Source organism: Carassius carassius, chromosome 29, assembly GCF_963082965.1.
Source record: "Carassius carassius chromosome 29, fCarCar2.1, whole genome shotgun sequence".
NCBI lineage: Eukaryota > Metazoa > Chordata > Actinopteri > Cypriniformes > Cyprinidae > Carassius > Carassius carassius.
In genome coordinates, this window is record NC_081783.1 from 21,831,574 (window position 1) to 21,854,194 (window position 22,621).

General features: G+C 38.9%; 1 protein-coding gene across 2 annotated transcripts in view; it reads left to right on the forward strand.

Annotated features, from left to right (window-relative positions):
• Nucleotides 1–22,621, forward strand: part of LOC132109884 (protein diaphanous homolog 1-like) — a 117,839-nt gene that overhangs the window by 33,027 nt on the left and 62,191 nt on the right. For both annotated transcript variants that reach the window (XM_059516279.1, XM_059516280.1), the window contains 5 exons: nucleotides 1,662–1,777; nucleotides 3,771–3,835; nucleotides 5,875–6,054; nucleotides 8,443–8,985; nucleotides 21,040–21,154. In XM_059516279.1, the coding sequence (XP_059372262.1) occupies nucleotides 1,662–1,777; nucleotides 3,771–3,835; nucleotides 5,875–6,054; nucleotides 8,443–8,985; nucleotides 21,040–21,154 (1,019 nt within the window). The remainder of the gene's footprint in view (nucleotides 1–1,661; nucleotides 1,778–3,770; nucleotides 3,836–5,874; nucleotides 6,055–8,442; nucleotides 8,986–21,039; nucleotides 21,155–22,621) is intronic.

Here is a 22,621-nt window from a genome sequence, read left to right on the forward strand (position 1 = left end):
GAATGTTCACATATTGTGCACAGTATGCATACTGCACACTGCAGAAACAGAGTACTTGGTTATATTCTAACTTGTCTGAGCTTGTCAAAAAAGCTTTCAAAAAGTATCATGAAGCATCATGACAGAAGCCAGTTTGACTATAGTCCAGGTCTTGGGATAGTTTCGAATGAGAAACAGACCCAAATGAAAGTATGACTCTGTGCCGAGTTTGAATGCGGCAGAATTGAGTGAGATTTGATTATCATTGAGTAACTATTGTATGACTTGAAGACATGAAATATAGAGCACAAGTTGCTCTTGGGTCCTTTTTTGGAGTATGAGACCTCATGGAGAACATGAAATGATTAAATAATGGTGGAATTTTAGCTGAACTAACCATTTAATTGCAGATTATGAGCAGAGAAGTGAAATAAATGTTGTGAACTTCTCATAAAGAGGTAAATGAGTTTCGAGAAAGGAGCAGCGCAACAGAAGTGCGAGATGGAGCGGTTTGCAGGTCTTTCTTTGCTGCCATCAGCAGAAACATTTCATGCGAGTTTCTCTTCAGCGATTAATGTGCTGACACACGGCAGAAAGTGACGACGCCTCCATATAATTATCCTCCAAATATAACCACAACTCATATCCCCGAGCGGCCCGTCTGCCCACAAACAAACTCTCTCATTTCACCACTTTAATCACTGACGAGAGAGAATTAATTAGGATTATTCTGATTTCTCCAAAAGCCCCTGGTTAAAAGCAAACGAGCGGCTGCACTTCCACACAGACACTAGGGGTCTCTCTCGCTCCACCGAAGAAACTGGGAGATTGCTGGAGAGGGAGGGAAGGGAGGGAGAGAAAAGAGGGCAAATAAAGAGAAAAAGAAACCGCTTGTGGAAAATGAAGAATGTATCGAGTTCGTTTCACACCAGGTCAAGATGGCAGATTTCTCACAAATGGACTGTCTGGAAAACCTCTCAAATATCAAACCGTTACAAACACAAAAGTGTCACCTGTTTTCAACTTCTCTCTCACACACATTCAAATACAATTGAAAAATATTTAGACCCGAATTTAAGATGTATTAATTGGGATGTCCAGCCATTTGGATTGCACAAAATACATTGACTAATAAACTTAATGTGATGCATATTTGTCAGGGTTAGATTTTTGCCTTTAATTTTTGTTTCTTTAATTTTTTTTTTGTGTGTGTGCAGAATTTTTTTTTATTTTATTTATTTATTTATTTTTATACCTATTTCATGTAAGTCAGACAAATATGCATCACATTAAGTTTGTTGTATTAAAACTATGTAATTCAAATGGTTGAGCAATTTGCGTGCACATACTTAAATCTTATCCCACTACACACACACACAATCCCATATGGGTTGCGTTTCAAAACTAGCGAGCCCCCTGCCTAGACAGCATTTCTGGTTGTCATAATCCACTTTTGATGGATAAGATTGTGTACAGCGTCTCATTTTGAAAGCTCACTGGAGGTCATCATGGATGGCTGGTGTGTGCGACCTTGTGCCAGACAGTGTGATGAAAATCTCTTATTTTATTTTATGAACTCGTCGCTCAATATCTGTGTTTGGCTTCCTTCCGAGCTTTAGAAACTTCTTACTCATGCTAGTCAAACACAGATTGACGTCTCTCTGTCTCTGTTTGTCTCTCAGGCCACACTACTATAAACTTATCGATGAGTGTACAGCTCAGATTGTTCTGCACAGGAACGGCTGTGATCCAGACTTCAAATGCAGGAAGTTTGATCTGGACGTGGGCCATCTGATAGGTAAGAGACAAACACAACACACTGTAATGCCACATTTGGCCACATGGTGGCAGTGTACAGAATCACATGAAATATCAGAACATCTCAAATCTCATCCAGAATAATCAGGCGTGACATTGAGAGTGCTCACAAACACGCTTTTTAGGATTTAATAAAAATAAGCTCATTTTGTCATTAGTGTGTAGTATTTGTCGGAGACAGCCTGTCATGTGGCTCACATTCGCTGTATGTTTCCTTCTTCCTTTTCTTCTTCCTTTTCTTCCTTCTGTCATATTTATAAACTTTAATGCATACTTTGCTCTGTACTTCCTTTTAAACATTTTTCTGTACATCTGTCCTTCCTTTCAAACTTTCCATACAAACATCCATACTTCTTTCCTTTTGAACTTCTTTCCAACCTACCTACTTGCATTGATTCTTTGATATTTCGTTCTATAGTTCCTTCCATAATTCCTTCCTTCCAGTTGTACTTCCATTCATCTTTCCTTATAAACTTCCTTCCATTGTACTTCCATAGTTCCATTACTCTTATTGAACTTTCATTCTTCCTTTTAAACCATCCATCTTTTCTTCCATGCTAACATCCATACTTTCATCCCACCTGTTGAGCTTCCATACATTCTTTCCTCTGTACTTCTGACTTCTTTTCAAACTTCCTTCTGTACTTCCTTCCATCCTACTTCAGTATTTACAGTATTCCTCTTTAACTCTTCCAAAGTACTTTGCCGCTTTCCTTTTAAACTCTGTACTTCTAAACATCCTTTCAAATGTCATCCCTTCTAAATGTCTTTCCATACTTCCCTCTCTTCTTCCCAGCTTTTCTCCACACCTTGAACTTCCATGCATACTTGCCATACCATACTCTGTACTTTAGAACTTCCTTCTGTACTTCCATGCATCTTTTCATACTTCCTTTAGTACTTCCTTCTGAACTTCCTTTCAGATATCATTTTACACTTCCATTCCTCCTGTTATACTTCTTTACTTCCCTTTTGAGCTTCCATGCATACCATACTCTGTACTTCAGAACTTCCTTCTGTACTTCTGTCCTTCTTTTCATGCTTACTTTTGTATTTCCTTCTAAACTTCCTTTGAAACATCATTCTACACTTCCATCCTTCCTGTCAATCCTCCTTAATTCCATATGAACTTCCTTCTGTACTTCCATACTCCTTTTCATACTTCCTTCTGAACTTCCTTTCAAACATCTTTCCATATTTCCATTCTTTCAGTCTTGCTTCCGTACTTCCCTTTGAACTTCCATGCATACCAAGCTCTGTACTTCAGAACTTCCTTCTGTACTTTCCATACTTCTTTTTTATACATCCTTGTTTACTTCCTTTCAAACATCATTCCACACTTACATCCTTGCTGCCCTTCCTCCTTAATTCCATATGAACCTCCATGCATGCTATACTCTCTATTTCTGTACATTCTTTCAAATTTCCTTCCTTGCGAACTTCTTTGTGCAATTTTCTTTATGCTTCAAATTTTGCTTGCATACTTCCTCTTGTACTTCCATTCTCTCCGCCAGCTGTGATCTCATTATCATATCTCACCAGAAACCCCTCCCATTGGCTGCTGACGTCAGCGCTGACCGTCTTGCTGGCTCACCGGTTAATCTAAGCTTTGTTCGCTTTCCTGAGACTCTTTTTGGTTTGTAACGCCACACATGCGAGTGATATTGATCTGGAGTTCAGAGAGACTTTAGGGTTTGAGAACAGACACAGAAGAGTTTTCCAGGAGCTTTAGATGTATAAATGTATGCTGCCCTTTGTGTGGTGATTTCAAAGCCGCTTTTGGGTTTCTTATTTTAGCGCGAGTTTGAGATGGGACAGAGTGAGCAGCAGATTTTAATTAGATCGTTCAGTAATCAGAGCACGAATCACAGGAGGAAAAGAGACTCGTCGCAGTGAAGGGCACTTTATACACACACACACATACACCTCTAAAACCATCTATTCACTCACTGGCTGTCTCTCTTTCTCTCTAGATAACATGGTTGATCAGACCAAAGTGGAAATCAGTGAATCTAAGGCCACAGAGCTGGAAAAGAAGGTATTGACTCAGACAAACACACACTTGAGTCTGGAAGAATAACACAGATTTAAACTAAATCATTGTCTGCTGAAATACATTGAATGTCCCTCCAATATCGATCAACATCAGCAGATCTGCTGTGGCACACACACACACACACACACACACATGCAGCCGCTGCTCCCAGACGCCCCCCGCTGTCTCGGCGCGCCTGTCAGTTGACAGATGTGTAATTTGGGAGGTGAGATGAGCAAAACTGAGATTTCCTGTCTCTTCCTGACATCTTCCCTCCAAACTCACCAAACACAGTCTACAATTACCCTGTGTGTGTGTGTGTGTGTGTGTGTGTGTGTGCCTGGTGCTTGTGTGCCTGTACTGTTGTGTATTCATGCATCTTATGTGCGTTTCTTAAAAAAACATAGCCGGGTCATATTTCACTCCCAAATATATATATTTAGATAAAAGTACATACCATACAGCTTATTATAAGTACTTTTTTTTTTCTCTTAGGTAAGCAAAATGAACCGAAAAAAATGTTTTTTTGCCTCTCACAAATGATTCAAATTACGCTATCATTATTGTAATACAGTGTTTTACTACTGTATTGCAATTTCAAAACTGATTATTTTATGTATTTTATTGGGTTTTTGATTAATTTCGAGTTATCACCACAAATTAAATGTAATATGCTGTGCAACAAATTCTACCATGATGGATAAATGTTACAGCTAAAAGTTACATATGTTTTTTTTTTTCACGTGATATTAACGATGACATACATGTTTCAAGCACACATACACGTATATAAAATTTGCCATTTTGATACTTATAAGCTGAAAGGCATTGCAGCAAATAAAAATACAGTTTGAATCAGTGAATCTTTTAAAAACTATTTTATATATATATATATATATATATATGTATATATACACACTTCTTGTCAGGCGAGTGTTTACTTTTCCTCCCTCATCCCCTCCTTCCCTTTCTAATTCAGAGTAATAGCAGTGTGTCCATCAGAAAAGCGACAGCAAACGACTCTCATTACTAACACATGGAGAAAGTGTGTGTGTGCGCGAGCGTGCATGTGACCCCTCTGTTTCCGCTGCTGTCATGTAATTGCATGTCTGGCTTGCAAAACATCCGCCGTCAATGTCACCGGAAATTGTCAATGTCTGTCTGTGTGAGGCAGAAGGACAGATTTTGTGGAAGTTTGTGAGGTGAATACTAAAATCCACAGAGGCTCCATTTGGGCTCAGATTTGTTCTCGAATCTTTCCTCCGAGTCGCCTGCACTGACAACAACAACAACCCACCTTTATAGTGATAAACTGAGGGTCACTGTGTAAACACGGGGCACCTGAGAGTTCACTAATAACACAATATATCACTTTGGTCAAATGAAGATTCTTACGGTTTTTGCAGTATATACTCTGCACAGTATACAAACAAACTGTCCTGCTTGAGATTCTGCATGCGATGTGCTTGACCTTCTGGATGACACACACAGAATTATATATGCAGTGTAATGAGATCATGTGCTGTGTTGCGGTTTGAAATGTTTTTAGCATATTATTTATTTTTTAAGTGCCCTATACAGTATACACTACTGTTCAGATATTTGGTGTCATGAGACAAACATTCACTGAACTGTAATTCCTCTTAAATAAAAACAAAAATCAGTGTTCAGTGCTCAACATTGATAATAATAAGAAATGTTCCTTGAGTAGCAAATCAGCATATTAGAATGATTTCTATAGGATCATGTGACACTGGAGTTATGATGGTGAAAATTCAGTTTTGCATCATAGGAATTAATTAAATTTTTACTATGCATTCACACAGAAAACTGTTATTTTAAACTGCAATAATATTTTTCAATATTACTGTTTTACTGTCATTTTAATCTTGGTGAGCAGAAAGAGACTTCTTTCGTAAGTATAAAAATGTACAGATCTCAAACCATTCAAAAGGTTTTCTCTTGAATGTGTTTGTTGTGACCTTTCTGCTGGTTTATGATAATGTGTGTTGTTCTGATGATGGACGCTCTGTTCTGTGCAGCTGAACACAGAGTTGACGGCCCGTCACGAGCTGCAGGTGGAGCTGAAGAAGATGGAGGCAGATTACGAGCAGAAGGTTCTGGAGCTGAGTACTGAGAAAGAGAAGCTTGGGAAAGAGAAGAATGACCAGGAGAAAGAGAACCAGGGCCTGCAGTCAGAAATCAGCCAACTCAAAGAGAAGGTACAGGAGTGTAGCATCACACCCATAGGAAATTATGTCATCTAGTGGCATTGCCAGATTTGGTTAAAGGCCCAACATAACTTTGGCTCAACCAATGGTATGAATTTAGGGCAGGACTTCCTAGTTGTTTCAATTGTTTAAAAATTATATAAAAAAATAATATATATATAAAATATCTATATATATTATTTTTTTGCTTCTCCAATTGCTTCAATAGCAAATGAAAAAAATCCACAGTAGAATTTTTCTGACTTTCCAACAGTGTTAACCATTTTTCTGTAATTACTATGTAATATTAGGTAAAAATAACTGAAGAAACTTTTCATCACAGTCTGTTATGGGGTTCATTCATTTGTTTGTTTGTTCGTTAATTTTCTTTTCTTTTTTTTTTTGATTTTGTAAAATATATATATTTTTTTTACAATTGGCAGTTTGGATTTTATGATTAGGACACCATGTTTACTACAGTATAGTATATAGTAAATATGATGCAAGATGTACAATAAACATAGATCATGGGGGGACACAACCTTTAAAAAATATTTATTTTTACATTTATTTTTTTTATTTTATTTTATTAAGAACAACATAACAAATTCATATTTATATTTTATTTTTACTTAAGTTAGTAAGTCTTAATTTAAAGCAAAATATTCTGTCAATCAACTATTTGGTTAAAGACATGCTATTTTCTTATATATATTATATATTATTTTTTTTTTACATTATTAATTACATTTTTTAATTGTTTTAAACTCAGTATTTGCCAGTTTATCAGAAAATGTATCAATATCTTGAGTTATTTTTCTGTATAAATAAATGTTTCTGAAAAGCAAGGCAACATATTTACAGAAAGCTGAAATGTAGCAAAATAAGTTGGATTTTAAAGAACCAGACTTCTTCAATAAATCCAAAACCAAATTCAGCACACCTTTTCCAGTAACGCACCCAGACTCTCTGTTCCTCCATAAATAAGTGGGCAGTTCTCGACCAGAATAAACTGCAAAGTCGACCAGATTGTGTTTCTGTGAGAGTAAAGAGAAGTATGAACTGAGAAGAGAGTAAACTAATGTGAGAGAAGGAGAGATATTAATAGAACAGGAAGGACGGAACTGATGTTTGTGGGTTAACTAACAAACACTGAGGCGCTACAGATAATTACAGTGGAAAGAGATGAAGCGCAGCTGTCAGCAGAAGTTCAGATGTTTGGACGCTCTATCTGTCCGTCCACATATAGTCGGAGAGAAGTTGCTGAGCTCAACCACCCCGTCACCTTCAGATAAACAAGCATCCGAAACTTCAGCTAGAACCCCGTGAACTACTTCAGATTCTCTCTCTCTGATGTGACATTAGCAGGCTGGTCATTTTTAATGAGTTCTGCCAAGTTCTGGGTAAATAAATTATGCTGCTAATTAGACATGAATTTAGACACTCCCTCATGTGCTTCCAACTCTGGCCTGACCTTCTTCTGTCTGTCTGTCTGTCTCCATCAAATAACTATATTTTTACATTTTATGCTGAAATCGTGAGCAATGCCACGCATGCTATGGTGTTCATGATTGTCACAGTTTTATCGATAACCTAATTTACATGCCAAACTGAAATACATTTGAACAAATGATTGAACAAATCCCTAATACCCAATTGGTGTAAGAATCATTACAGAGATAATTGACTTTTTATATAATTTTGTCAAAGTTTTTTATTTTCTTGAGTGCCCTTGTTTTCCCTGTTTTCTCAGAATGTCACATAATCCAAGATTATAGTTAAACTAAACTACAGATTAAAAATTATACATTGGAAAGCAACAAAAATAGCACAACTTTATCTAATGACTTTATTCTTTATCCAATTTGAACATTTAATAGAATAAATAATCAAAATTATAAAATAGTTGATATATTTAATATAATGTATTGTAAAATGTTGTGTGTGTGTGTGTGTGTGTGTGTATATATATATATATATCGCTTAAGAAATGTTTATCTATTACGTTTTATTTATATTTAAATAGTGTTTGCTTTTGAAAGATTTCATCTTTTTTCACTGTTATAGTTTGTTTATATTGAGATGATTGACAAAAAAAAACATGTTAAATTGATGCTAATAAAAGTTCAAATCCAATTTTACTCTATTTTTACAAAAGTATTATATACAACAAAATACAGATCAGACCCTCTACTTAAAAAATAAAATAAAAATCAGTTTTATTCTAGCTTCAAGCATTGTTTTTTGTTGTTTTTCTTTTGACACTTGAACACTTCAATGTAGGTAGGTTTCATGAGAAAGCAACATTTTGAGCAAAAAGCTGACAAAAAATGTTGTGTTTGGTGGGGAAAGAGTTCATTGATGTTTATGAGCACCTCTTTGTTTCTTTTGGTTTCTCAGATTGAGAAGCTCTCTAAAGATCTCAAAGAAGCCGAAGCGAAGGTCATTATCATGCATGTGCCTGTGGCTCCACCCCCCAGCCAATCAGCTTCCTCGGTGCCACCTCCACCTCGCCCTGCTGGAGCCAGCCTCCCTCCTCCTCCCCCACCTCCTCCTCTACCAGGACAGACGGTCATGCCCCCACCGCCACCTTCATTACCAGGAGCACCTGGTATGCCGCCACCCCCTCCACCTCCACCTCTTCCTGGGGGAGCCAGTATGCCGCCGCCTCCACCTCCTCCTCCTTTACCGGGGGCACCTGGAATGCCGCCTCCTCCTCCTCCTTTACCTGGAGCACCTGGTATGCCACCACCTCCACCTCCTCCGCCTGGGATGCCCGGTATGCCGCCTCCACCTCCTCCGATGGGTGGTCCTGGTATGCCTCCGCCACCTCCGGGTGGGTTTGGTGGATGGGCGCCTTCTGTTCCACAGCTGCCCTTCGGCCTCCAGCCTAAGAAAGACTACAAACCTGAGGTGCAGCTGAAGAGAGCCAACTGGAGCAAGGTGTGTATGTTCCCACATGTCTGCACCTCCTATCAATGCCAGTACATTTTCCTCATCAGCGTCACTATTAGTCTAACAAGCATTAGACAACTAGCTGCAGCTGTTTAATGCTCAAACTAGGTAATGATTCTACAGGAGAAGGGCACACAAATGAAGATATTCTGGCTTTTATAGAACAAATCACATCAAAAAGTGATTCAAAAGCTACATAAAAATAATAAGTAAATTAATGTATATTCTAGTGCTGTCAAACAATTAATTGCATCCAAAATAAATTATTAATATTATTAATAGTACTGGCAAATATATATATATATATATATATATATATATATATATATATATATATATATATATATATATATATAATATTTATACCTACCTTAATAAATAAAGTTAATGAGTTATTCATTTATTTGAACCCTCTGGAGTCGAAGGGTATTTTTGGGGCCTGGAGAAGTTTTGTCATGCCTTGACATTTGTGCTTTTTTCAGTTTCTTATACACATCTAAATGGCTAAAGTCTAATCTCACTGTAATCAGCACAAACTTGGCTATGAAAATATGTGAGTAGCATGTGTGTACATGATTGTGTTTTTGAGAAAAAAATGTTATGCGTGGTAAGTGAAAAACTGAAAATGTTAAATCACTTGAATAAGGCAATAAAACACACAGAACATTGGTTCCCGGGATTTTTGAGAACTGGAGCTTCTAGCCTAGAATTTTTCTTTCTAAATTATGTGAAAATTATCTTGTTTACTCACTTACAGAAAACAATATATTGATTTAAATTTTCTAAGACACTTTTTGTTGGTAAAAGTCATATGCGAGTAGGCGTCAACTATCATGAATATCATTGTGATTTACACCTGAGAAGACAAAGGCCCGCATAATGAGCTGCTTAATGAGCCATTCTGTCGGCTGTGTCACTGAGAGGGAAGAGTTACAAGAAAGAATGTTAGGACAAAATAAATCTATATAATTTTATGTTTCTAGTTTATTTAGAATATGTTTAATTATCCCACAACATAATTTAATATTCACTTGGGGGAGCAGTTAACCTGTTAGCCAGCACCCCCCATTATGGGACTCACAGATGAAAGTGCTCTACCTGACTTATAAGTTTAACAGTTTCCTATTTCAGTGTGTTACAAACATAATTTTGGTGTCTTTGGAAAGAAGACCCTTTGGGCTTCACTTTCTATCAACCAGATTTGATAATGCTCAAAAATATTAAAAGTTATAGGCACTGAAGTGCCTTGAATTCTTTTTACCACACTTAAATATTTTTTTTTTATTTGATATACATGAAATGAGTCCTGGAGCAATCTAGAAAAGTAATGGGTTGAAAGCCACATGTCTCATGAGTTTCTATTTCAAATCTGAGTAAGATATCATGAAAAGTGAGATTCCTGCAAATAATTTTATGAGACTATGTCTAGACCCCCTACCCCCGAAATATACAAAAATATATTTCCCAATAGTATTGAAGGCTTCTACAAACAATTTTTTTCAATTATAAACAACAAGACAGAAACTTAGACATCATATAAGTGATTTATTTGAGCACTAGAAAAATACAATAAGAATAATTTGAGAAAGAAAAATTAGAATAATAAGAAAAATAAAAAAAGATCTAACTTTGTTTGCCAATTACAGAAAATCATGAGATTGCTAGAAATGCAGCATTTACAATGAATTACGATGCAAATAATTGCTGATGAGCTGATGGCCAATTATACAGATGATAATAACACAAATGTGCCATAAAGTAAATAATCCACTCTCTCTATTCATATAGACGCGTTCACTTTGATAGCCGTGATCATACAGTGATAGCGAGCTGATTTGCACTCAAACAGATGGTAATCATGCAGATACATTCACATTCAACATAAAACGCACTTTCACATATATAAAAATTTTTGAAAAATAAAACAAACAAAGAAAAAGGCAATCGCTATAAGTTCACTTGAATCCTCTTGAGTCTTTTGACCATCTGCAAGCCCCGCCTTGTTCACGCAGTGATTGACGTAGCGTGAGGGGGCAGAGATGGCTTGGAATGCATTTTCAATGTGCACATTGAATTTTGCTACATTCATTGCGGGACATTGAATGAAAATGCAATGGTAAGTGTCTTGACTGTGAGTGTTAATGCAATTAAGAAAAATAGCATTTAAATGATCATTTTGCCACAGTTTTTGCTTGAACATGTTACACATATCTAATCATTTCCGTAATACATTTTCATTTTAATTTTGCAACTTATAAAGCGTTAAAATTAGTATTAATTTTACATATTAAAACTAGTGTGTTTAATGTCAAATGAAAATTATGTAATTTAATTTTCATTTTGCACCAAACGTTGCACAAATGTATTGGAAAATGTAAATGTGAATACAGAAATGCATTGCCATTTTACATATTGCACATTTTGCACATGACATTCCAAATTGAAAATTGCTACCCATATGCTTCCATAATGTTTATGATCTCTGCTTAATAAAGTGCTTCATTCTTTTTTTTTCTGAGGAAATGCAAATCTCAAATCCTGAGGTAATCCACATCACATCTTTTTGGGGTGAATTATGTCTTATTCCTGTCATCGCGAAGCAAACATTAAAATAAAAAAAACTGAAGAACAGTCTCGCTGCTTTTTCTTCTGTGTGGGCGTATTCAAGCCGCATGCTTCAGTGAAACATTAGAATCTGAATAGAGTGTTCAGTGCGGGGGCGTGGTCACATTAGAAGATAATGAAGGGAGACGTGAAAAACAGACATCGCATTGTTTTCATATGGATTACTTTATCACAGAATATCTGTTGTTATTATGTGTATACAAAAAAAGTAGACCCTTTACAGATTCGATTGACATATTGCTCTTATCTGTACGGTTAAAACTGAAAGTGTAATTTAAGTTATTTTCGGTGTTATCAGGAGAAAATGACTCATAATGCGTATACGCGTTAATCGACTTCAGAGGATTAATAAATGAATACATTTTTTCAATTAAAATTATTCGATTTTATACTTTAAAACAAGAAGAAAAAATTGTTTACCAATGGTATAAGAAAAATAAACTTCATTTGAGAGATTTTCTGAAAATAATACATACCCTTGCCTTATCAGCATGACTATTAGTCTAATGTCTTTAGAGAAATAGAAGAGAATAAATATAGAATAGTGTTAAATAAAATTGAAACTTGAAATAAAACATTAACTAATTGAATTAAAATAGAAAAAGAAACTTGAACTTATTTTATTTTACTTTAGCTACTTATCAAGGCAGCCATTCTCATTTCTCAACTCATTTAGTTTAAGCTAAATGTTTAACTTTGATTTAACTAAAATAAAATGAAAGAAACTATATAGACATTTTAAAAAGCATTGTTGTTTATACACAACAAAATCAGTCAAACTTGACTTAAATATACATAAATAGAAAAATAGTCTAACTCAAAGTCTAACTCAAATACTAACTCAAAAACTGTAATAGTATATCAGTGATAGTATAATAACACTGATCATTGATGCATTGCACAAGATTTTTTGTGGAAATACTCAGCATTATGAAATACAGCACAGGCAAATCATGCATAATTAAGAGTGGTTTATTTCTGCGAATTTGGCTGGATTGCTTTCATAACAATTTTAAACCCCAGTTGAGATCATTTTTTTGCATTCTGGTGCACTGTTTGTCTATTGTTTTTGTATATATATATATATATATATATATATATATATATATATATATATATATATATATATATATATATATATATATATATATATATATATATATATATATATATATATATATATGTATGTATATATATAACTAATAATTCATTAAAAAAACTATATTCATGTAACGTTCAGTGCAGCACACAACAAATATGTATACTATATATTCTCTAATACATTCTCTAAGAGCAAGACTTGCACAGTTATGCTTCTCAAGTAAACTGATCTTGGTTTAAATATGGAAACCAAGACAAAAGTACTGATAAAGATCTTTTTGTGTGTGTGTGTGTCAGCATAGCTGTAGTTTCAACCGTATGTCGCCCACTTGGAGTGGAAGTGACACGCGTGACGATGAGCTGTTGATCATGAACACTCCTCTCCTCCTCTGATCTCTCTCTCTTTCTCTCTCTTTCCATCTCTGGCTTTTCCTCGCCCCCCACAAGAGTAAAAACATCAAAACGGTCCTGTCTCCTTTTAGCCTGAAGCTACTCTTTAATGGCTTCAGTGGAATTCATGAGTGTTTAGAATCTCAGTGGTTAGAGCTCTTTGAGAATGTCAGTGAAATAGCTTTTTAATAAGCCTGTGTCTTTTGACTGTGTCTCGGAAAGATAATTAAATTGCTGGTAGAAAGGACAGCATTCTTTTGTAATTTAAATTAACATTTTTTTCACTTTCCTCTCATCCTCTCAGAATAGTCTTGTTATCTCACACCACCCCTGACTCTCTCTCTCTCTCTCTCTCTCTCTCTCTCTCTGGGTAATTAGATGCTGCTGTATCATTAGAGGTTGTACCTTGTCTCTGTGTCCTAACCTCTCTTTGCCTCCTCCACTTTCCCCTTATATATCTTATTCTCCACCTCTCCTCTCAGATTTATGTTTCTGTTCACATTTCAGTAGAAATGCAGGTGAGAGATGCTGCACATACATAGTGACAGTCATTTAAGACTCTCTCTCTGACTGACTGTGAATGTTAAACATTCACAGATGCTTCATCATTGCAATGCATTGTTCTTTAGTGCTTTAGTTTCAGTATGATTTTGGCTTGTTTTATAAACAGGGTTGTTATAGTATTATAGTTGTATATAGTGTGTGTGTGTGTGTGTGTGTGTGTGTGTGTTAAAATCTCTTTGTTAAAATCGACACGTTTCAGAAAGCCAGGGCATAGAGAAGTAACAATAATGTACACTCTGTGGAAAATAATGTGTTTTTTTTAACCTTAAACCGCATAAACACATTGCATTACTCAAAAAAAGTGTTTCATTCATCCAATTAAATTTTTTTAGGGTAAACTCACATCTATATATATTTTTTTTTACTTGAGACAATAGTTATTTATTTTTCATTGGCTCAAGTAAAAAAAAACATAGATGTAAATCATCACCCTAGTTTTTTTTTTTTTTTATTGGATAAATGAAACACTTTGCATCTTTGTTTTATGCGCACCAACATTATTTGATTTTAACATTTTGTAATAATGTATTTATATAACATACTTTTTAGTCTTACTGGTAAATACCTTTTTTTGATTTAAAACCAAATGTAAAAACTAAAATACTGAATGCTGATTAAGAAACCTCTTATTGAATGTGTGTTGATTGTGTTGTTTGGACTGTAGAACTATGCAGTTATTGCCTTTAATTTCACATGTTTACAGTTAATGTTTTAATTTAAGGCCAGTTCTATGTAGTTTCAACCCAAAAACAAAAGCTTAATGCTGATTTCTGTATCATCTATGTTTGTATTGAATGTAGGCTACTTACTGTGCAGTTACTGCCGTTAATTTCAGATGGTTATGGTTATTGTTTTCAATAGCCAAAGCCAATTTGGCCAATTAAATACCAAATAAACATCTTGTTTATGCACACTTTCCTTCTTTCTTGACAGAAATTAACAATGCCATTGTTTACAATACAACCTTAGCACATGTCGCTGAGAGAGGGGCGGGACATTTAGACGTGCACTAGAGGTGGTTTAGCCAATCACAACGCACTGGGCTACCTAACCAATCAAAGCCCATTGCCTATTTCTGAGGGAGGAGCTTCATAAAAGAAGGAAATGATCAGCGTGTTTCTCAGAGAAGGGAATTAATTAATAATAAATTAATTAATTAATAAATTATGTGAAAAACCATGCATTTTTTTAACAAAAAACGAAGCATTAACACATGTTAGACTGCACCCCATAAACACAATCAAGTCTAGAAAAAAATAAACACTGACCCACCCCTTTAATCATTTTGAATCTAATTGACTGCAGTGGCTGTTGGTTGAAATGATTATTACTCTGACTGGTGAAAACGTACTCGGTTACTAAACGTAACCTCGGTTCTCTCTAGAAGAGCGAACGAGTACTGCGTCTTAGCTAAGACGCTACGGGAAAAGTCTCTTTTCACGGAATACTGAAGCAAAAAATTATCCTTAATTTTGTATTTTTGTAAAGCGCATTTGCAGCAGTACACAGCCATAGGCGAGACGGCTCGTTCGCTCATTGGCTTGTTCTGCGGCAACTGCACAGCCTATCGAGCGCGGGCTGATGCAACATCAGACCAATATTCTGCAGTCCAGGCACATGCACTGCTCTCAGCGAGCGCACGTTGCGCTGAGCCCAAACCAGGAGGCGTTCCGTCAGCCTGCACAGGTTTCGGGACCCGAGACCGCCCTGGCGATTTATGTAGGACACCACGGACATGTTGTCCGCACGGACTACGACGTGGTGATCCTTGATATGGGGACAAAAGCGCGTCAGCGCGTTCTCCACTGCCAGCATTTCCAGGCAGTTGATATGATGGAGCTTTTCCCGTTCTGACCATAGGCCAAAGGACGGTCTGCCTTCGAGCAGCGCTCCCCATCCCGAAGTGGAGGCGTCCGTCGACACCATTTTCACACTCGGGGAAGTCCCCAGGCTTACACCTGATCGGTACCAGCCATTCGCTGTCCAAGGTGCTAGAGCCGCAACACAGCTCTGATCGACCTTGAAATGCAGCCGGCCAGACGCCCACGCTCTGCGCGGCACCCAAAGCATCTTTTGACAGTGTTTGAGCGACACGGTCGCGCCGCAGCGGAAAGAACTCGCTGCGCGCTGAATGCCCATCGCGCGCTGTGGTGACAGCCGCGCCGTCATGGAACACGAGTTCAGAACTATACCCAGAAACAGGATCGTCTGACTGGGGTTCAGCGAACTCTTCGCCCAATTGACACTGAGGCCGAGCTTCTCGAGGTGATCGAGTAAAACGGCCCTGTGGTCCACGAGCTCCGCTCGTGATCGGGCCAGAACCAGCCAGTCGTCCAAATAATTCAGCACTCGTATGCCTCTGAGTCTGAGAGGAGCGAGCGCTGCATCCATGCACCTCGTAAATTTACGAGGAGCCACGGAGGACTGTAAACTGGTATGCCTGGCCCTCGAAGGCGAATCTCAAATATCGCCTGTGGTTTGACGTATTTGTCTGTATTTGAAAATACGCGTCCCTCAGATCTATTGACATGAACCAGTCCCCTCTGCGAATCTGCGCGAGGAGTTTCCTGGTCGTAAGCATTTTGAAACTGCGTTTCATCAATGCCTTGTTCAGCTGTCTTAGATCCAGTATGGGCCTGAGACCCCCGTCTCTCTTGGGCACCAGAAAGTATCTGCTGTACAGCCCCCCCCTCGCTTTGAGCTTGAGACACAGGCTCTACAGCCCCTTTGCTCAACAGTTTTGATATTTCGGCCCGAAGTATGTGTGCTACTTCTGTTTTAACCGTAGTTTCGACGCGCGCTGAAAAGCACGGAGGGCGTCGAAAAAAAACTGTAGCGAGTAGCCTCTCTTTATAATGCCTAGCACCCAATCCGAAACCCCTGGAAGCGCTGACCATGCATCTGCATGAATGGCTAAGGGCTGGATGCGAATCGCGCTCTGTTGACCGGGCAACGGCAGCGCTCGGGTGTGCTGCGCATTTGAGGCGGGGAGCGCGCTGATCACAGCGGGCCGATCGCTCCTCCTCGACCCCGTCCCGGCGCTTAACCGACTGGGGGAAGGCTGAGCAGGTCCCGTGGGACTCGATATGTCTGCGAGTAACTGTGGGCTGCATATGTGCACATTTACCACTTTCAACTCGCTGTCTGCCTGTGCAGAGCGTACGTGCACGGGCCTCGTTTTTACAGAAGCCACGCGCCGTATGTGACATAGTGTATGTGGGCACTGGGGAGTGGGCACGTTTACTATGCGGCGCGCTCGACCGATCTGTGTCGATCTTATGTGCGCAAGCCCTGTGTGCAGGGCTGTGCTTACATGTGGAGATGGGCACTGAGGAGTGGGCATCGTCACTGCATTTATAGCACCATTGGCCGTGGCCGGACGAGCGTGCACGGGTTTTGTTTTTTACAGAAACCACATGACGCGTGTGACACAGTAATTGTGGGCACTGAGGGGTGGGCACGCTTACTATGCAGTGTGCGCGATCGAGTCGCTTTTATGGGCACAGTTCTCTGGAACTGAAACAGCGGCGCGCTTAGGTGAGAGCCCGGCCACAGCGGAACTCGTACACCGGCGCTTCGATGAAGCAGCCATCGTGTGTAGTGCCGACGCAGCGTCATGCAGCATGCGTAGATGGCTTCCCTAGGATGGCTTCGGGGCTCCCGGCCTCACCGTAATCCTCTGCCGCAGTCCCCGCGGCGCGGAGCGACGGCCGGTAGAGCGAGAACGGGGGTCTCGAGCTGCGTTGCTGAAGCTGTTGTGATAACGGCTTTTGTGTGCAGGCAAGCGGGCAACTGTGCAGGCTTGCACATTGCAGAAAACGCTGAGACAGTCACAATTCCTGGAACTGAAACAGCGGCGTGCTTGGGTGAGAGCTCGGCCACAGCGGAACTCGTACACCTGCGCTTCGATGAAGCAGCCATCGTTAGTAGTGCCGACGCAGCGTCACACAGCAGGCTTTAGATGGCAACACCGCTTTTGCCGCCGTCCAGCAGAGGGCGGACAAAGGTGCGTCGCTATCGCCTGTTCCACCGGCGGAAGTGAGTGGTAGTTCCTGTTTTTAGCATCATCAGTGTGGAGAATGCTAGTGAGACAGACGAACGAGTTCGCGCTGAATATGGAGCGTTCCAAGCCTTCGCCACCTCTTCGTGAAGCTCAGGAAGAAATGAGGCGGGCTTTGAGAAGTACGCTCATCCGAAAGGGAAATACCATCCAGCCGGGAACGAGAGGGGGGGCGCTGGTGCAAACCACTCGCGGCCGAGACTCATCGCAGCCAACACGAGCATTCGCCCAGGCTCCTTCTCGATGTCAGCTCGTCTGCTGGGCTTCTGAGCAGAAGGCGCGAGATCCTCGGAGCTCGCCCAGCCCTCACTGCCTGAAGCTAGCAGAGAGCGCGTGTCCTCTTCCCCCGACGCGGCCCTGAGATCGACTTCCTCGGACCACGCGCCGGCAAACAGCGGGCACTGCCCACCGGGAAGCGATGCAGGGGGGGCCGGTGAAGCAGGGCGAAATGGCGAGCTCGGTTGAGCTGAAGACGGTTCCGGAATCCGCTGGAAGCGATGCTTTTACAGCGCCTCAGCGCAGCGGAGAATGCAGGCTCAGAGAAAAAGGTCAGGCGAGTCCTCAGAGTCACCATGGCACCAGCTCGCAGTGGGGGCATCCGCCGTCAGCGAGCGCGAGCGCTGCATGATCTTCACCCAGGCAGGAGACACAGATGACGTACCGGTCTCCCTCGCTGAGTGGGGCTCTGACGAGCCGCAGGAAGGCATCTTAAAAAAGAAGATGAACACACACACACATAAAGAACAGCTTGGATATAACAGAATTGAAAGGATATAGGCACCGGATAGCGCAGCAGGAACGGCAGTGGAAGGCGGCGATGCCAGCAGCTTCAGAATGGCTCGTCCTGCTGATGGCTTTCTCAGACGGCGCTTGCTTCCTCCGTGATCCAGCAATGCGTGAGCTTCGCTGAAGAGATGAAAAATCAGGTGAGTCAGCCTTTTCGAGCTCCTTTTATAGGTTGGGCCACACCCGTTTCGGCGGGAAGTGGCAAGAAGGGTGCGAAGCGCCCTTATTGGTCTGATGTTGCATCAGCCCGCGCTCGATAGGCTGTGCAGTTGCCGCAGAACAAGCCAATGAGCGAACGAGCCGTCTCGCCTATGGCTGTGTACTGCTGCAAATGCGCTTTACAAAAATACAAAATTAAGGATAATTTTTTGCTTCAGTATTTCGTGAAAAGAGACTTTTCCCGTAGCGTCTTAGCTAAGACGCAGTATGAGAGAGCTCTCGTAAGAGAACACATTTTAGACTATTTTAAATACACTACTATTCAAAAGTTTTGGGTTGGGAAGATTAATTTATTTTTAAATAAGTGTCTTATGCTCACCAACGCTTTAAATGATCAAACACTTAAATATTACTACTATTTAAAATACATGTTTTCTATTGTTAAGTATTTACAATTTAAATTTATATATTTTTTTATTTATTTAATTTTCAGCATCATTACTCCAGTCTTCAGTGTCACATGATCCTTCAGGAATCATTCTAATAAGCTGATTTGCTGCTCAATAAACCTTTCTGATTACTCTTGAAAACAGTTTCTGCTTCATATTTTATTCTGTAGAAATAGTGATGCAATTTATTTTTCAGGATTCTTTGAGTAAGTTCAAAAGAACAGCATTTATTTGAAATATAAATCTTTTGTGGCATCACTTTTGATCAGTTTAATGCATTCTTGTTGAATAAAAGTATGAATTAGTTTCACTCACTAAAACTTTTGAAAACTTTTGAAAAGTAGCCTACATGCATAAATCAAGATATATTTATATTTAAAAACTGTGACACCGCCCTCCCCCACTATATGGCTTATCCGTATTAGATAACAGAGCCACAGGACCATAAAAGACAGAATGATGGACGTTAGAAAGGTTTGTGCGATGCGCATTAACAGCCAGAGAATGATAGAATTACAGAGTGTTTTTTTTTGTCTGGTCGTCCCAGCTTGCATTGGGACTGTGTCGCCTTTCCCTCCTTTGTGCGTAAATTCGGGATCCGTTTTAATGAGTTTCACCCTCTTTTCTTCTCAGTCTATTATCATATTCTGTCTTCCTCTAATCCATGTTCTACATTTCTCATTCTGTCTTTGGTTGGTGTCTGAAGGCGGTTAGTCAGAGGAGCAGCGCTCATATCCTGACAGCTTGTTCGCTGCTGTTAAACTCATTTTACTCCCAAGACTTGCAGCGTTTTTGTTCTGTATAAATGAGGTTATGAGTTGAGACTGTGATAAAGTGCTCGGTGGCGTTTCATCTTCTCGAATGGGGTGAAGTAAAGCCCCGGACTCCAGAATCACAATCTATGGTCCATTAGTCAGTGCAGCATCTATAAATGAAGGAGAAACACATTTGAACCGCGTGATCGTATCAGCGGCGTTTGCTTAATGATATTGTCCTGATACCAGGGGCGCATTAAAGCAATAAGCCGACTGGACGGGATGATGTTAGGCACAAGTGTCGCTGCATAAACGTATTAACAGTAATAATCATGCGAAGCAGTTCCTTTATCATGTGTCATTAGCTTAAGTGTATGATGTTTATGGTTGTGAAACAGCGCTCGGCTGATGTGCATCACAGGTGTTTGTGTGGATCAGCCAATCACAACAGCTTAAAATGTGACTCGTTCAATCAGATTTGAGATCCGGAACTGTTGCACATGGTCATTTGTGGGGTTTGATCTCATGCAGATGGATAATTTTCTTTGATTTATTGTGTCTCTTGCTGTGTTGTTATTGTCAACTAAAGATAATAAAATAGTTTTGTTCATTTAAATAAAGTTGATATAAATCTAAAGTTAAAGAAAACAAAAACTTGGTTAAAAATGCTTCCTTGGCAACCACCTGAAAATTAAAATGAATTAAAGGGATGGATGGATGGATAGATAGATTTAGATGGATAGATCGATTTAGATAGATATGATGCTTAGATAAATTTAGATAGAAAAAAATACAATACATATATAAATACAAATGACAAACGCATAAGCAAACAGAAATATTATAAACGTAAAACTTAAATTAAAATTGTATGTAAACAAATGTTACCTATACTATTATAAAAGTTTATGAGAGTATAGATATCTTTCTTGACCGGTGTCTTGTGCTCCATTTCTTAACATTTGGAGAAAAAAATAAAAATTATATTAACATGGATGGAAAAACAAGTAAGTGCTATATATGATTTGGATGGATGCATAGACACATGAATTGATGGATCACTGCTGTTGGTTGATTGAATGATTGATATGGAGGAGATGGCTGGATGTAAATACAGAGGAATGACGCTACTGATGAGTGTTGTGTGTTGTAGATCGCACCGGAGGATCTGTCTAAAGACAGTTTCTGGGTGAAGGCGAAAGAGGATCGCTTTGAGAACAAGGAGCTGTTTGCCAAACTCACTCTGACCTTCTCCACCCAGACCAAGAGTGAGTAGATCAGCCGTCATCCAGTCACTTCACACACACACACACACACACACACACACACACACACACACACACACACACACCACACACACCGTCACCCATTAAACCTGTCTCTCTCTCTCCTCTGTCTGTCTTACTCAACACAGCCTCTAAAGGTAAGAGTCGGCCCGCGCTCCGTGCTTGCGCATCTGTGTATGTGTGTGTGTCCACTCATTCTGAGACACTGGGCCAAACATGGGTGACAGAATCCAGGGATGTGAAAGAGATGGGTGTCATCTCAGTGTAGAGCACAACATCAGGACCAGTGCTGAGTTTGATGACAGAGACACGTGTGTGTGTGTTTACTGAAGGAGAGGGGAAATCTCATAAAAATCCACCCCAAAACTAAAAGAAAAACAACAATCAAACACATTGTTCTCTTAAAACGCAAAAACAAACAAAAAAATGTAATTGTCATTCTCAGTTCATTATCAATATCATTGCCATATTGAGGTCATTTTAAATTTTTTATTTTTTATTTTATTGATTATTATTGCTTATTATTTGGTTTGGTTTAAATGTTATTATTGTTTTTATATTAAATATTAGATTAAAAAAAATAAAACTGGAGAAAATGAAATAAAATAAGAAACACAAATAAACAGTAATATTACAAATACCTTATTTTGTTTATATACTATTATAAAATATAAATACATGTGCATAATACTTTAACACTGATTTCTTATTTTGATTTTGTGATATTTGGATTTGTTTATTTAGAGGGATTTTGTGGATTATTGTTGATTAATATTTAGTTGGATATTTAATTATTGCATTTTTATAACAATTTATTTTTAATAATTAATTTAGAAATACATTATCATATTTAATTATTTATTGATACATTTTCTTTCTCTTCAGCAATAATTGTTACCCTGACTTATAAATGCTTTGCTTTTCTGTGTTATACTGCATATCGTTTATGCAGTACAACATAATTTTGTAATTGATTAATTGGAAAACAGAAAACAAAGTCAGCACACCAACGCACTAAAAAATGCAGAAAAATTAAATACTGGACTATTACACAGTGCAAACATAACAGTGCAGATAAACTTAATGGCCCTAAAAGTAGCCTCTTCTTTCAGCAAATTATTTCCTATTTTTTTCTTGATATTTTGGGGTGAAATATGACCTGCACGTTATCTTGACTGTATGCAAAAGCCCCTCATGAATTAGAAATGAGCAAGAAGCAAGTGTCAGGTGTGTGTGTGTGTGTGTGTTTCGTGCCACCTGCTCTTTGTCCTCTATGACTGGCCTTTACAGTTTTATTGCATATTTATATCTGATACGATATACAGCACTGTCGACTTTAACAAGGTGTGTGTTTGTGTGTGCGTGAGGTTTTTAGGTCTGTGTATGTGGCTTAGCCCTTCAGCAAATGACCTTCAAAGAGTGTGATGTTGTCATGCATCCGCCACGATC